The sequence below is a fragment of the Hirsutella rhossiliensis genome (genome assembly GCF_020360975.1).
Source record: "Hirsutella rhossiliensis strain HR02 chromosome Unknown scaffold00002, whole genome shotgun sequence".
NCBI lineage: Eukaryota > Fungi > Ascomycota > Sordariomycetes > Hypocreales > Ophiocordycipitaceae > Hirsutella > Hirsutella rhossiliensis.
Window position 1 is genome coordinate 475,481 of NW_025408668.1, and position 16,836 is coordinate 492,316.

The window sequence follows — 16,836 nt, forward strand, 5'->3', positions numbered from 1 at the left end:
GATCTAGACTGTGTTTTGGAACGCTTTCCAGGAAGTAGTCGAGAAGTCCTCTGTTGATGCTGGCCGCAACAGCCGAAGGCTGAGCAGCACCCTCGGAGCCCTCAATATGAGTTTTAAGTGCTTGATATGAGAGTTAAAGTATGCAGAGAACAAGTAGTCACAAGAACCAGCGCAGGCAGACCGGTAAGGCTTCAAAGATGATCTCTTCTGCTGTACAGATTCTAGTGCAGACGAGGTGTTTAGCTCTAAAATTGTGGCTCAAGCTCGCCAAAAAATGACAGTGAAAGGACTCCAAAAGAAAGAGGAGGCTCTGAAGAAGGAGGCCCGAAAGCTTCAGCGACAGCAGAAGGCAGCGGAGCAAAAGCTCTCGCTCTAGAGAAGAGGAAGCAATGAGAGGCGGAAATTGGGAGAAAACGACGGATGACGGAGGCCGTGAAGCAAAATAAGGAGATAAATTGGCATTATTAACAAGAGCTGAAGATTTTGAAAGTGGAAAAGCCACAGAAAATGCAGAATGACCGACGGGTGGCTTCTGAGGGTCGCGAGAGGAGTCAGGATGTTCACGCTGCAAAAATTGTCACTCTTCCGTTCACACCAGAGCGGGCCATAGCATTGCAGGTACCAAACAGACTATATAATAACGCAAATAACAAGGCAATGATAACTTCAAACGACATATCCTGTCCTCAAAGGCCCTCTTTAGCTGTTGATAGTGATCGGGAGGCAATGGGTGCATTTCGGGGACTTGCGCGATCGGAGAGTAACAGAAGACGACCTCGATGGCTGGATGACTTCAAAAAAATTGAGTGACATCTTTGAGCATTATTAACTGCTCTTATAAAATTTTAGAACAATTCAAATAGTATTCGTGAAGTTATTCTCAGTTCTTTGCTGGAATGCAATGAGCCCAAAATCCGGCGAATCGCCAGATCCGGCAGATCACCGGAAAATCCCTTACATAACAGGCGCGGACGTCCGCGCCGACTTTAAAGGCGCGGGGGTCCGCGCCTCTATTGGCTCCCGGTGGTCCATTCTGGGTGTTGCAGTCGAAAGTGGAGGATCTGTAAATAGCTGAGTGTCGCGGCCCTCTAGGGTTGGTCCCTCCGGGCGGAATAAATTGCATTGCATTGCATTGGCTCCCGGTGGACTGGGGCGGCTGATGCAATGCAATTTATTCCGCCCGGAGGGACCAACCCTAGAGGGCCGCGACACTCAGCTATTTACAGATCCTCCACTTTCGACTGCAACACCCAGAAGCCCCACATTTTGCTCCTATCCGTACATTTCAGCCTCCATTTCGCCGTTGACAGGCCTGCTTGAAGGCCCATTTCTCCAAGTGTTCAGCATCCTATTCTCAGCAGCTGAAGCCCGGTCTGTCAATGAGAGGCTGTATGGTGCTAGTACTGTGCACTCTGGTTTGCCAGTACTGTCATCGTTGGTCCGTGTCTAGTCTCCCGGTTGCCATCGCGAATTTGATCGTAGCGCGTACTGCTGGTAGGTTCGGCTTCCATTTGTCGCCATCGGACATCGACTTCCCTCCTAGGAAGAAAGACAGATTTCCCATCTTGGTTCGATTGCATTTCATCATGCTTTCTCTTTCAGAGATCCATGCCTTACATCGAAAGAGGAAGTGCTCCACTGTCTCGATTGCTTGACCACAGCCACATAGGTCGCTTTCTGCCGCCTGTATTCCATGAAGGTAACTATTGAGTCTCGATTTGCCTGTGCGAAGTTGCGCAAGTACTCTCGCTTCTTTCCCACTAAGTGAGTCGTAGATCGTTCGCGTATGTCTGCCTGGTAACGCCGTGTCAATTCTTTTCGAGTATCTTCCCACTCGCAGGAATTTCCAGTCTTTGCTGTTGCAGTCCAGAGAGCACTAGTCTTGTTCTTGTCGAGCGGGCTTGAAATGGCGAGTTCTCCTGGATGCGCCCTCGCGTGTCGCTTTCCGCGCTGCTGCCTTTGCTTTTGCCCCAACGCAAACCCTTCAGCTCCTGCCGGGGCCCATATCATACGAATCGAAACACCCCGTTGCCGGAAGAGCCTGACATGCTTGTAAATTTCTTGGATGATGTATTGGCCCGACTGCTGGCGCGGTTGGCCAATCGCCTGCATGGCCGATCTGTTGCTTGTGACAAAGACTAGCTCTCTTTGCTCGAGTCGCGCTGGCATACATCGCAGAGCCGTGGCAATCGCCTCCAGCTCCGCGACATATGGGTTTTGATCTTCTCGCGGCCCCAGAGTGATGGAATAGCTCGCCAGTGCTTCTTGCTCGTTGTTGACTCTCGTATCTCGAACACAGCCTCCCATGCCGACTACGCCTCGCCTTTCGGATGAGCTCGTCGCGACGACAATGCCTTGCGCTTTCGCAACCAACTCAGCTGCCTGGTCATCATCGAGGTCACAGAGAACACGAATGCGGTCTTCCCACGGGGCCACCGCGTATTCTCTGATGACTTCCAATCTTTGACCTGCTGACTCTCCATGCTCTTGAGCCATCGTTTGCAGTGGGGACGTGAATCTTCGGCACACTCTGATGCCCAGCCGGGCGAGAGGATGCGCCCTCGGAGAGTACGAACGCTGATCCAAAACCTCGCCGCTGCTTGAGTGTGCCGATTTACCACCGGCCGAATGCTTGCCTCTGCTTCCGCGACTGCCGTCGACACGGTACGGAACGCTCCGGTCACCGCCTGCGCCCCTACCATCTGTGCTCGATTCAACCAGTAGCCCTCCCTCACTCCGCATGCATGAGCCCAGACAGTGGAGGCATAATCCATAGCAGGCGCAACCGCAGCCGTGAACAACTGCCTGGCCACCCGGGCGACAATCCACGCAGTCTTTTCAGCTGCATCGCGGTTTCCAGTCCCTTCGATGCCGCTCGTGCCATATGCTCCTTATATCGTAGTTTTGCATCCATGACCACTCCCAGCACCTTGGCGTTTTCCTGTGGCCAGATCGTTCTTCCTTTGATAACAAATGGACTTGAGCTAGAGCGCTCGGCCATTCGTGTAAAGTGAATGATGGTCGTCTTGTCGCCCTCGAACGTCGCCCCGCTCCGCTTTTCCCACTCTAGGCACGGTCGATGATGGACTGGATTCCGTCCCGGTTCGACTCTGCAGTCGAGCCTGTGACCCAAGCCGAGTAATCGTCCACGAATGCGATTGATCCTCCGGAGGTGCTGATTTTGGTCTGCACTAGGTCTGCGTTGAAGAAAAGAAAGAGAATCGGCGAAAGCGGCGATCCCTGGGGAAGACCTGCTTGTGGGAGCTCTTGCTGTGCGGTACAGTGTCCATTGACCGTGATGCTGGCCGTCCGCTCAGAGCAGAATGCGTCTACCCACCTGACCAGCTCGCGGGGCAAACCCCTCGCTGCGAGCCGTTGTAGAAGCCTATCCTTGAACACTCCGTTATAAGCACCCTTGACGTCGAAGTTCACAAGACTAAGCACCTTGCCCATTCGCCATGCTTTGTAGATTTTCTCTTGCAGGAGCACGAGAGCCTGCTCCGCGGAACGCCTCTTCCTGGCTCCAAAGTGGTTAGTTGGCAACAGCCCAAACGTTTCCACCGCAAAGGAAATCCGCTCGGCCATCACCGCCTCCAGGATCTTGCCCAGTGTCGACAGCAACGATATTGGTCGCCAGGCCCTCGCCGCAGTGTAATCATCTTTTCCCGGCTTCTTCAGTGGGATGATCTTTGCCATTCGCCATTGCTTCGGCAGGACTCCATGTTCCACTGATAGCCGGAACAGATGCACCACTCGCCCTCTGACCACCGGCCATAGCTGTCTCCAGACCATGGCTGGCAGGCCGTCGTCTCCAGGCGCCTTCCAGGGTTTGGCTGTCATGACTTTCCTTTCAATCTCCTCCATGGTCAGTTCTGGCATGGGCACCGGCGCCCGTTGCGGTCCTTCATGTTCAGGCTCGATAGCGTCCGGTAGTGGCGGAAAAAAAGGCACTGAGCAGCTCCTCCGCCTGTTCCTGCTTGTCTTTCGTCACCGTTCCATTTTCCCCTCTTCAACTGTGGTACCTTGTTGTCCCCACAGTCCATTCCCGCCTTGAGGTATTTAGCGGCCCTCCAAATGTTGCCGTCATCGGCCAGAAAGTCATCCCAATGCTGCCGTTTTTGTTTGCGAATGGCGTCATGGAATTCTTTCGCTGCTTCTTTCGCCCGCCTTTCCAGGTCCACCACTGGCTGTCCCACTCGCCTTCTTGACCTAGCTTGATTTCTCCAGAAGGTGTAGACCTGTCGCAGTCGGGTGAGGTCGGTCGTCCACCATCTCTTTGCATACGGGGATGGCTTCGCCCGTGGCGTCAGGTCATTGATCGCACTAAGCACTACTTCCATGAAGCGGTCGGTCTGGTCTTGTAAACTGCCGTCCCAAGATATTGGTCGCAGCTCCTGCTCGACCCTGTTCCTGATTGCTGTCCAGGGCGCGTTCCTAAGTAGAAGCCTCGGTGTGAGGTCTCTTTCTGGTAGGTCGATGTCAAAGGCTGTATGAATGGCCCGGTGGTCCGATCCATATTCCGCTGGGTGAATGGCGCATTTCACCATGTCGTCCGCCAGTTCCGTCGACACCAACATCAGATCAATCGTGCTTTCCTTATCTGGACCCTGCCAAGTCTTCGTGCCGCGGGGGAGCAGGCTGCAAAGGCCATGTTCGTTCATAAGGTCGATGATTGGTTGACCTCACCTTGTCTCCTGGACGTGACACAATCGCCTCCCAGAGTAGGTCGTGCCGATTGAAGTCCCCTGCCAACACCACATCGGTTCGCTTGCCAGTGCCGTTACGGAAACGGGTGATTAGACCGCCCAGTTCCGTCGTTGTGAGAATCAGGGCCTCCTCGTCCTTCCCTTGTACATACACCGACATCACCAAGACATCTCTATCTGGCAGATGCAGCACAGCCGCTGTCAGGTCTGACGACGGTATCGGGACCTGCTCCGAGTCGATGTCCTTCCGTATCCAAAGCATGCTCCTGACCGGCCATCCCGCCTCGTTGGTCTGCGTCGGAAGTATCCTTGACCAACTGCTATGGCCCATCGGGGCCGTCACGATCATCCCGTCCTTCTTGCGCGCGTAGGGCTCTGCAATCGCCAGCACCGCGCAGTCCTTCAATTCCTCGTCGTTCATAACACTGAGCTGTACCGTGTCTCGCTTGCGTACGTTAAGCTGGAAGATACCTAGCTTTCTATGCATGGCGTGGTGGGTTGCGCAATCGACAATTCTGGCTGAGCGACTCGTGCGGTCCTCCGCAGGGCACGCACTTTGGCTCCGCCGCAATGCACTCCCTATGGTGGTGCCCCGGCTTCGCGCATCTACCGCAGGTCTGCGGTTTCTTGCATGAGAAGGCCTTGTGACCGATTTCTTGGCAGTTGTAGCATTGCACTGGTCCTTTGCGCGGCTCGAAGACACTCGTGCACGCCGATTCCCCAGCCAGGTCAAAGTATTGGCCATCCAGTAGTTTCTTCGCATCGCTCCCCTTTGTAACGTAAACAGCCATTGACCCATACGCTTTTCCTATCTCTTTATTGCTCAACCACGAAATCTTGGCAATGGTGACGTTGTTCTCCACGCCAAGTGCCTCGGCTGCACCCGTCAAGACGTAGCCTTCTGCGTCCAACACTGCCGTGCGATTGGCATTGTCGACCTTGACTGGGTAGAGTTGATCCCTCATGACCCGCGCTCCTATGACCGCCGTCTTCTGCGCAGCGTCTTTGACTCTCTGAAGTTCTGTTTCATTCCTGCACATGATCTTAACACGTTCTGCGTTCCGCGCGTCTTTCACGACTGCCGCGCATCGCCACCCTTCATGACCCTCCTTCGCCCTCATCTCGGCCTCGACGGCTTGCCGGATTTCTCCCACCTGCGCTCTGCCTCTGTTCTGATCTTCGACTCGTGATAGGTCGATTGTGCAATAGAGCGTGTCGCTGAACGACGATGGTGTCATGCGCGTTGATGGGCTGCTCAGGTTCGTTGATATATTCGACGGCGTTATTCGGGCAACGTCCGCATACGAGGCTTGAGGGCTGTTCCTCTCCGAGTTCGTTGCGGCATTGAACGCTTCAAGCTGCTCCCGAATCTGTCTCAGGTCCTTCTTCGTATTTTGGAGTTCCTCTCGCAACTCCTTGTTCTCGCGATCAGACTCTCTGCGTGATTCCTTGACTTGAGACTGGAGCTCTCGGATCAGGCTCTCCTGGGCACGGATGGTGTCGCTCTGTTCGTGTATCGCATCCTTCAATCTTCCCATTTCACCTCCCATTCTCCCCAACACCTCCAGCACCTCTGAGCATCGCCTTGCCGGTCTCGCCATTGCTGCGAGCCTTCTTCTCTTCGATTACGCGTTCAATTTCGGTTTCGGCTGGCGATATCCGCGTCGCTCGAGTCGCCGGTCTTTTTGACGTCTTCGATGTCGCGTTTTCGAGCGATCGAAGTGTGTCTTGGACCCTTCCGCTGGGCGTCACTCCACGCGTCGACCGCGTCGGCGATGCTGACGGGCTACCCAACCCCACCGCGACCTGGCCTGCGCTACCCCCCGCCATGGCGTATGGGCCGAACCCACCACCACGAACTAAAAGCCGGGATAAAAGTCTTTACAAAAAAGGAGACCTCAATTGAGATCTCAAAGTCCCAGGATATCAATGGTCGGTCAGCTCTGTCGTTCGTCGGGGCGGCTGATACACTGGCGCCCGGGCGCCATTTTAGAATTGGCGCCCGGGGCGCGTTTTCTGACTAAGCCCCAAAACCGTGTCCCCTAATAGCACACATGTGCAACGCAAGCTTCGTTTATACCTATGCTCGTTCAGCAATTCGGCCATACCAAAAAAAGGACATTATTACAATTTGACTACGATACACTGTTCTACCGAGTTGGTAGTCGTATGCAAGGCTTGCTGCTTCCTGCTGTCCCGTTCAATGCTCTCCCAGATGTCTTTCACACCTCTTCTCTTATTTGCCAGGGGATTGTTACCCATCTCCTTGGCGACCTGGGTTTCAACGCGTTCATCCTCGGCTTTACTCCAGTCCAGATACGCCATCCTCTCTTCCTTCGTCCATTCCCTTGATCCTGTTGAAGTGACGCAGCGCTTGGACATTTGTTTGTAGTCCAAACACCATTCATAGCTCTGTTTGTCATACCTGAGTACAAGCCCCATCGCCCTGCGATATTTCTGGTTGGTCTTGATGCTGCCGGCGGCTGCGCTGCGTACCATGCGTTCCTTGCGGCAACATATCTGCCGTAGATGGCTTCTGGGGAGTCGTAACTCGGCGGTGATAAGAGAGGGTCGTGCAAAACCGGTGGCTCAGGAACCAGAGACTCTTCGCCTGCTGAGATTTGTATAGCTCCAGCTGGGAAATCCGGGATGACAGAGGGGAAGGGAGCAATAGGTGAGTCTGGTGGACTGGGGGAGGTAAATGTGGCGTGTGAACCAGCAGAAGAGGGCCGAATGGCTTCTCCAGGGCATTGGATAGCATTGGTGAAAGGTATCTCTCGTGACACCGACGCACTCTCTGTTGGATCAGCCGGAACAGAAACTGTGGTTAGTCCAGGATTTGCATCTAGCTGCGGGACAGGATCCAAGACCTGTGCTGCCTTAAACCTTAGCGGGCAGTCCCTTGAGGTCATAATATGGCCAACCGTGTGGCATCTGCTGCATTTACTGGGAGCTCTCCTGCTAGCCTCGACTATCTCAAATCCGGAGGATCCTCGTCTAGTGCTCGTCGTCGGTTGACCGTGTCTCACATTAAGGTGTTTTGAGGCTCGTCTTGGTTCCAGGACAGGCCGTGGCTGGACTATATCACGCTTCAAGTGCCAATGAGGGTGAAAATGCTCCAGCAAAAGGTTTCGCTTTTCTTCCTCTAGTCTCTTTAGCGTGTGTGAGCATGGCAGCCCATGTGAGGATGTAAAAGTCAAAGTGCAAGGAGCTTTTTGTGACCCTTGGAGCAATTGCCGCTGCTCTTGAACCTTGCGTAAAGCATGGTGCGAAACCCAGCCCCGCACTGCCTCGAACATCACCCCGGAGACGTCGAGGGGCGTCCGCAGTTGCTGAGACACTCGAATATAATTGAGTTCCTTCAGTTGGTTCGTGATGGCGTGTTTCATTGCTTGCCAGACGTCGAAGAGGTCGAATGTAGAGGTCTTGATATGTGACTTTAAAATACTTCGAACACCCGTTAAGTTGCCAATGCAAGGGGCTTAACGGCTGAATATCCAGCCCGAAGGGTGAACATCGTATACCTGCAATTCAACTTTCCTAGGGGGGGACCCCCTAGAACCCCCCTTTCGCCTGCAGCGGCCATCCAGCCGTTTAAACCGCTCCTTGACTGGCCCAATCTAACTATATACCTATATCGAACCTCCCCCTTCCCTGTAGCTTATAGGAAGACGTCGTTTAGTCAAGGTAGAGTGGTGGATACGGTGCATCGCTCAGCTGTTGACCCTGACGCCGTTGTTGGTCAGCGAGGCGCATCTTCATCCCTGCCTTAGCCTTTGTAGTTAGCCGTAAACGCAGCACGTAGGGACAGGCTTATAAACCTTCCGTCGGCGTGTGGTTATAGAGGCTCTGACGATCGAAAGGCGCCTCAAGGAGTAAGCCTTGCAGCGACGTAACCCGTGACACAGCAACATAGCTAATACCGGCCTGGAAGTCGCGTGTAGCGAGATCAGTAACTATTTGATCCTTAGTTAGGCTCTGGCATTTGTGAACAGTGATAGCAAACGCCACCATCAGGGGAAACTGCGTGCGAGCGCAGGTCTCGTTGCCCACTAGGAAATCACGCCTGACTGGGAGGATGGGTGAGATTTTCCTGCCCTCGTTAGTTGTTAGATATGGCGGTCCGTCGTAGCTATCAAAGTCCACCATAATAACGGCCGGGGGATCTTCCAATGGCTCGGCGCCTGCGTTCCAGGCGATATCGTATACAGTACCCTGAGCACCGTTAACTAGGCCAGCTGGCTGCCATAGGTTAGTAGTGAGCATTACCCTGGCGCCCTTAGCAACAGGGAACTTGTTAGATAGATTGCCAGCATTGTCGCTTGGTGCCTGCCCCGCGCCCTTGCCCTGATTCTTTGCCTCCACCTGTACTGCCGGGAATTCTAGGAGCTTGTGGAAGAATGTGGTGTTTAGGGCTCTGATAAGATCTCTGCTACTGAGGCTAGATTAATCTACTCAAGCACGCACGATGGAAATCTCCACGTTTTCCACTCCTTGTCCAAGCATGGTCTACGGATCCTGGCACTTGTCAAGACCAGGACGCTCATTCACGGTTACTGCCTAGTAGGCAGTCACGACTAGTGTCCAAAGCCCAAGATCCGTTTTGAGACAGTCTAGCCTGCAGTCGCCCGCAGATAGGTAATATGCTAGACAAGCTGTTTCTTCGATAGTAGTAACTAATTTACAGGCGCACGTGCCCGGCAATTAGTTCCACATAAGTTGTTGAGGTTAGCTCTACCGGTAGATGCGTGACCAGTAGCGGCAACAATGGCTGCCAGTCACCAATCTCATCGTCCTCGAATTCTCTGCCAAGTCATCCTTCTAGGTGCTTTTTGCGCATTGTTGCGAGAAAGAGACATTCTCAATATCACTGTCGTCCACATCTGGATGAATTCAGGCTGGTGCCCTCTCGACTAGCGAGGTTCAGTGTACCGATTGTGGCCAATAATTGTGACCGCTCGCAGCCCCAGTCTGGGGCAGTGATCTTATTGGATTGGATTGGAGCTGGATCGAGCCTCGCTCCAATCCAGTCTAGAGACAAACGGGATCCAACTGTAAAACGAAGGCGAGCTTCGTGTCATTTCTGTGGCGGGAACCCCGCCATGACGACCACATTTAGGCTTATGTTACTCCGTACATGCCAACCCGTGGCATGTCCCACTTTATTTACGGTGGGTGCGAGCTCGCGAGGTTAGTTGAACAGGGACGTCCTGGCCGAGCTCCGCACCCACACGTCTTTGCACGTTCATAGCCAATTTGCTCGTCATCCTCCGTAAAGGAGGGGATGAATTTGATCTGTCACCAGTACCGACCAAAAACTGTGAGATTGTTAGAGATTTAATGGTGTTGCACCAAAAGAGACTCATACCCCAATATGGCCTACCTATCTGCTGCCTGCCGTAGCCGACGACGAAAGGTGTGCACAGGTAGTGAAAGGGGGCTTATAGCATGATGTGTCACATGCGTGAAGATCAATGTACTTGAAGCAGGTGGGGCTGGAGATTCTACGTCAAAAGACAAGACATATCTTGAGGAGCTATTGACTTCAAAATCTGAGTGTCCATCGAAGACATCGAGCATTTAAACGACTCAAACCCCGACAAAAGTTGCAGCTATCGCACGGAGGATGAGCAAGTGGGCATAAAGATCAGGGACTGGAAGACTCTTGATTCTGCTATCTAAGGTGGGAAAGAGGCGAGATCTTTATAGACTGCCTGAATATGAGAATGGAAGGGAATGGTAGTGAATGGAAGCATCTGATCGGATCATCTGGAAGCCACTGATGCGTTGATGATGCCTCCTAGAAGTTTCTGTGGGGAAATGTGGAAACGGACTGTGCGAATAGGGGGTCAGACTGTTGGAGGCTGATATCCTATGTGTGACAGACCGTTATTGGTGTACCCGACCCAGCCCTTAACTAGGGATTCGGGTAGGAATTGCTGGAAAAGTAACAGCGGCGTTGGTGGCAGCTGTTGGGGCTGTGGCTCGCGCTCAGGGACGTGAAAAGGACGAATTCGGGGCCCCGTTCGCTCGGGGTCAAATTGGGGGCGGACTGTGCTGTCAATTGGCTGCTCGCGCTGACAGTGGTCGAGCCGCACATATAGGGTCTGTTCGAAGCTATTCACAGCAGGAATAGCTGCCTGCGAAGCTTGTGGATCTTGTTGCGAAGCCATAGAGCTTAATTTGAATGCGCTGCTAGCAAAATTGACTGGTGAAGGTTTTGCTGATGCTGCTAGCCCCTGACATGTAGCTACGTATTGTGGGTCTCGTGACCTAGGGGAGGTCTTCGGGCACCCAAAGGGATACATCAGGCAACATATATACACATCCTACTATCAGACTTGTCGTGACCCGAACGATTCGATTAAGACGTGGTACCTAAACTTAAGGATCAAGCCCAAGGCTCCAGGCAAGAAATCATAGAAATCTTCAAAGTACCATAACGCGGTTATGGTAACAAACAAGCCCACGCACAGCTTATGAAAACAGGACGAAGCAGGTCCTGTCAATCATCTGTTAAGGCCGGCCCAGCCCACAAGGGCGAATGTCCACCACTTAGATGCAGCATCTCTGGCCGCTTCGGCAGGGGCGAGGGTTGTCATAAAAGACTGGCCTAAAGCCACGAGGACAATTGCGGCCACGCGCAACACATCTGACACCCCGGGAGCCCGCCTGGTCTCCACAAGATATCGCCGAGCCGCCTGAGTGCTGTTGTTAGTTGAGAGAAAGACCGATGTTATGAACGAGACAAACCGCAGACGGAAAGGCTGGAGATGATTAGTGACAAATAATAAGGGATTTTCCGATGATCTGCCGGATCTGGTGATCTGCCGGATTGCGGCGACTTCGCACGCTCAACATCAATCGACAATAGCTCAACAACAACGGTGCCAATTGACGTATCCTTTGATTTCCTGAATCATCAGAAGCAGTGAAAGTCTGGCATATATTTAGAACTTTTATCTAGGGGCAATGCGCTGCGGTGCTGACATCAAACCAAGCAACGGCCAAAATAGGATGCCGACAGATTGTGTAAGTCATTTCAGCCAATACAGCAAAAACAGAACATTATTGGCTTTCATCGTAGGCTTTAATCATGTGGGATTCTCCCATTCTATCCATAGTGCAGAACTTGGCTCAGGATACTGCAAAAATGGGGTTGGAAGGGCGAGCTGGATAACTTCATTCTACGCACCCGTAATGAGCCAGATTGAACGTGATTCGACGGTACAAGCATCTTCTGAAAAGAACCTATCTATGCATCTGAATGTAAGGTTTATTTTTAGCTTGAAATTCAGTGCGCGAGGCTCCGCTTTCACACCTGACAAGGAAAGACGTGCACGAAAATTGAGAAATTCGACACCCTACCCTAAAACACGTATAACATGGATGAAATGGGCTTTCTATTCCTTATGAGCATTTGAACGAACAGGGTATTCCTCTTATTATAAGAAAACAAGGCAAAATTGCTCGGCGTATTAAAATGGCAACCCATCCTCCCTTACGTTCAAGATGTGCGTCAGTCAAGAGATGGCATCGCTGCCCCATTTCTCATCCACCAAGACAAGCCAGCACAAACTCTGACTTTGGTTCGTGAAACGTGAATCAAGTCGTCAATAAATATTTTTAACACGTCAAAAACGAGGTGGACGAATCACAATATTGAAATGAGCAGCTCACCGGTACGTTCGACCGGTTTACCAGGGTGAAAGCTCGAAACGGTTGTGCTTATCGCCTTTTGGTTCCCGATGGCCACTTAACCATTTTAGTATCGAATTTATGGAGTGGTGTGACCGGCACCGAGTGATCGTTGTGGTGTTTCCCCCTCAATCCATTCATCGGCTGCAACCCTTGATGTATCGTTATTCAGCCTCTCTCAACAGCGTATACGCATGATCTTATCCAGTACACAGACAAATCAAAAAGGTTCATTGGATTGCTGAAATCGAAGATCTAGACTGTGTTTTGGAACGCATTTCAGGAAGTAGTCGAGAAGTCCTCTGTTGATGCTGGCCGCAACAGCCGAAGGCTGAGCAGCACCCTCGGGAGCCCTCAATATGAGTTTTAAGTGCTTGATATGAGAGTTAAAGTATGCAGAGAACAAGTAGTCACAAGAACCAGCGCAGGCAGACCGGTAAGGCTTCAAAAGATGATCTCTTCTGCTGTACAGATTCTAGTGCAGACGAGGTGTTTAGCTCTAAAATTGTGGCTCAAGCTCGCCAAAAAATGACAGTGAAAGGACTCAAAAGAAAGAGGAGGCTCTGAAGAAGGAGGCCTGAAAGCTTCAGCGACAGCAGAAGGCAGCGGAGCAAAAGCTCTCGCTCTAGAGAAGAGGAAGCAATGAGAGGCGGAAATTGGGAGAAAACGACGGATGACGGAGGCCGTGAAGCAAAATAAGGAGATAAATTGGCATTATTAACAAGAGCTGAAGATTTTGAAAGTGGAAAAGCCACAGAAAATGCAGAATGAGCGACGGGTGGCTTCTGAGGGTCGCGAGAGGAGTCAGGATGTTCACGCTGCAAAAATTGTCACTCTTCCGTTCACACCAGAGCGGGCCATAGCATTGCAGGTACCAAACACACTATATAATAACGCAAATAATAAGGCAATGATAACTTCAAACGACATATCCTGTCCTCAAAGGCCCTCTTTAGCTGTTGATAGTGATCGGGAGGCAATGGGTGCATTTCGGGGACTTGCGCGATCGGAGAGTAACAGAAGACGACCTCGATGGCTGGATGACTTCAAAAAGATTGAGTGGCATCTTTGAGCATTATTAACTGCTCTTATAAGATTTTAGAACAATTCAAATAGTATTCGTGAAGTTATTCTCAGTTCTTTGCTGGAATGCAATGAGCCCAAAATCCGGCGAATCGCCAGATCCGGCAGATCACCGGAAAATCCCTTAGTGACAAAGTCGTTTGAGGCGAATGGATTGCTCACCCGAGAATGGTCAATACGATAGTGAACTTCATATTGAATCTTGATACTTCAATCTTTGCAATATTGTCGGCGAGAGGTTGTGGCAATCGATCCTGTTTGGTATCCAGTTCCGCTGCGAGGACCTGGCTTTATATATTCGTTTCAGCCCGATGTCCCGGCTGAGTATCTAATTATCATCTGAGAAGAGGGAATGGTATCTGATTGGCCAGTTCAGGTTTTCCTGCTGGGTCAGTATGCTGATCCTAGAAGGCGAACCCTGCAGTCGACACAGGTAAACCGAATGAAGAAAAGACCTGTCTGTACTTAGTACGTAATGAATACGAGCTGTGACATGCTGCAAGCTGCATGCAACTGCAGACGACAGCCCCGTCTGACGCGGGGCATGATATGTTACTCTAACGCGCTTTACACGGTCAAAGTACAAGATCAACCACTAAGGGATTTCCCGGTGATCTGCCGGATCGGGTGATTCGCCGGGTTTTTTCTCCCTTGCATTCCAGTAAAGAACTGAGAATAACTCCACGAATACTATTTGAATTGTTCTAAAATCTCATAAGAGCAATTAATAATGCTCAAAGATTCCACTCAATATTTTTTGAAGTCATCCAGTCATCGAGGTCGTCTTCTGTTACTCTCCGATCGCGCAAGTCCCCGAAATGCACCCACTACCTTCCGATCACTATCAACAGCTAAAGAGGGCCTTTGAGGACAGGATATGTGGTTCGAAGTTATCATTGCCTTGTTATTTGCGTTATTATATAGTGGGCTTGGTACCTGCAATGCTATGGTCCGCTCTGGTGTGAACGGAAGAGTGACAATTTCTGCGGCGTGAGCATCCTGACTCCTCACGCAACCCTCAGAAGCCACCCGTCGCTCATTCTGCATTTTCTGGGGCTTTTCCATAGTCAAAGTCTTCAGCTCTTGTTAATAGTGCCAATTTATCTCCATATTTTGCTTCAAGGCCTCCGTCATCCGTCGTTTTCTCCCAATTTCCGCCTCTCATTGCTTCCTCTTCTGTAGAGCGAAAGCTTTGATCCGCCGCCTTCTTCTGTTGCTGAAACCTTCAGGTCTCCTTCTTCAGAGCCTCTTCTTTTTTTTGGGGTCCTTAAGCTGTATTTATTTAGCGAGTTTGAGCCACTTTTGCAGAGCTAAACACCTCGTCTGCATTACAATCTGTACAGCAGAAGAGATCATCTTTTGGAGCCTTACCGCCCTGCCTGCGCTGGTGCTTGTGACTACCTGTTCTTTTCTAACTTAAGCTCTCATATAAATCACTTAAAACTCACATTGAGGGCTTTCGAGGGTGCTGCTCAGCCTTCGACTGTTGCGGCCAGCATCAACAGAGGTCTTCTCGACTACTTCCTGAAATGCGTTCCAAAACACAGTCTAGAGCTTCATTTTCAACGATTTAATTAACCTTTTTTATTTGTCTGTAAAATGAACAAGATTATACATATACGCTGCTGAGAGAGGCTGAATAACGATGCATCAAGGGTTGCAGCCGATGAGTGGAATGAGGAGGAAACACCGCAGCGATCATCCGGTGCCCGTCACACCACTCCATAAAATCCATAATAAAATGTTTAAGTGGCCACAGGTAACGAAAGGCGAAAAGAACGACCGTTTCGAGCTTCGCCTTAGTAAACCGGTCCAACGTACTGACGAGCTGCTCCTTTCCAATATTGTGATTCATCCACCTCGTTTTTGACGTGTTAAAAATATTTATTGACGACTTGATTCACGTTTCACCAACCAAAAGTCCAGGGTTTGTGCTGGCTTGTCTTGGTGGATGAGAAATGGGGGCAGCGATGCCATCTCTTGACTGACGCACATCTTGAACGTAGTGGAGGATGGGTTGCCATTTTTTGATACGCCGAGCAATTTTGCCTTGTTTTCTTATATTAAGAGGAATAAAATGTTCGTTCAAATGCTCGCAAGGAATAGAAAGCTCTTTTCATCCATGTTATACATGTTTTAGGGCAGGGTGTCGAGTTTCTCAATTTTCGTGCGCGTCTTTCCTTGTCAGGTGTGAAAGGGGAGCCTCGCGCACTGAAGTTCAAGCTAAAAATAAACCTTACATTCAGACGCATGGGTAGGTTCTTTTCAGAAGATGCTCGTACCGTCGAATCACGTTCAATCTGGCTCATTACGGGTGCGTAGAATGAGGTTATCCAGGTCGCCCTTCCAACCCCCATTTTTGGCAGTATCCTGAGCCAAGTTCCGCACTATGGATATAATAGGGAGAATCCCACATGATTAAAGCCTAAGATGAAAGTCAATAATGTTCTGTTTTTGCTGTGTTGGCCGAAATGACTTACACAATCTGTCGGCATCCTATTTTGGCCGTTGCTTGGTTTGATGTCAGCACCGCAGCGCACTGCCCACTAGATAAAAGTTCTAAATATATCCTAGACTTTCACTGCTTCTGATAATTCAGGAACTCAAGTGATACGTCAATTGGCACCGTGGTTGTTGAGCTATCGTCGATTGATGTTGAGCGTGCGAAGTCGCCACAATCCGGCAAGTCGCCAGATCCGGCAGATCACCGGGAAATCCCTTAGCGCACCAGCCTCTGGTCCCCGACGACCCGAAAGTACTTGCCTGTTCCAGCATTCACCGGTGACGATCGTTTTCTTGGCGCTTATACAGCGAGACATGAATGCGGGGCTAGGGATATGAGCCAAGTCGGACTAGATGGCACTATTTTCTCATGTACCATTACACGGTTACCAAGAAGCCTCACCATCTTTTACCTTGACTACTGCCCGCCCTTTAGTGGTAGTAATAGTAGTATTGATTACCGTCTGGGGCAGCCATATAAGGGCAAAAGACGTGCTAGGCTAGAGAAGACTAGATACATAGAATATCCCGAGTACCTGGACTAAGGGCCGGGTGTAGCACCTAACCACTCCATCTAGCAATTCTGAGGCTCGAAGGCCGGTCGGAAATTCGGGCCCTTCCTCGTCAGCGGTTCCAGGCACGGCAGTGAAAGAGTAATAGTAGTCAGTTTTGGCCGAGGCCAGGTGACTGAGAGAGACCACGAAGTCATGGGCCGGCCGCAAGCCCCTGAAGGCCTACGGGTAGAAAAAGAAAGGAAGTAGAGAGTGTAGGTATGTTAGTCGGGGGTTTGCCCTGGAGGGCGATTGTCTTCTCCCGCAGGAGTATTCGATCCGGGCCACTTCGTGGT

At 51.0% G+C, this 16,836-nt stretch overlaps 1 protein-coding gene across 1 annotated transcript; it reads right to left on the minus strand.

Moving 5' to 3' along the window:
- Positions 1–2,614: 2,614 nt before the first annotated feature.
- HRG_01608 (endonuclease-reverse transcriptase domain-containing protein) lies at positions 2,615–6,307 on the minus strand (the record flags this gene model as incomplete). Its single annotated transcript, XM_044860079.1, has 13 exons — positions 2,615–2,650; positions 2,700–2,702; positions 2,757–2,801; positions 2,882–2,961; positions 3,123–3,175; positions 3,338–3,705; positions 3,790–3,872; positions 4,325–4,352; positions 4,404–4,638; positions 4,706–5,185; positions 5,235–5,285; positions 5,338–5,361; positions 5,508–6,307. 13 exons carry the CDS (start codon positions 6,305–6,307, stop codon positions 2,615–2,617), a joined length of 2,286 nt encoding a protein of 761 aa, XP_044723712.1.
- Positions 6,308–16,836: the final 10,529 nt, after the last annotated feature.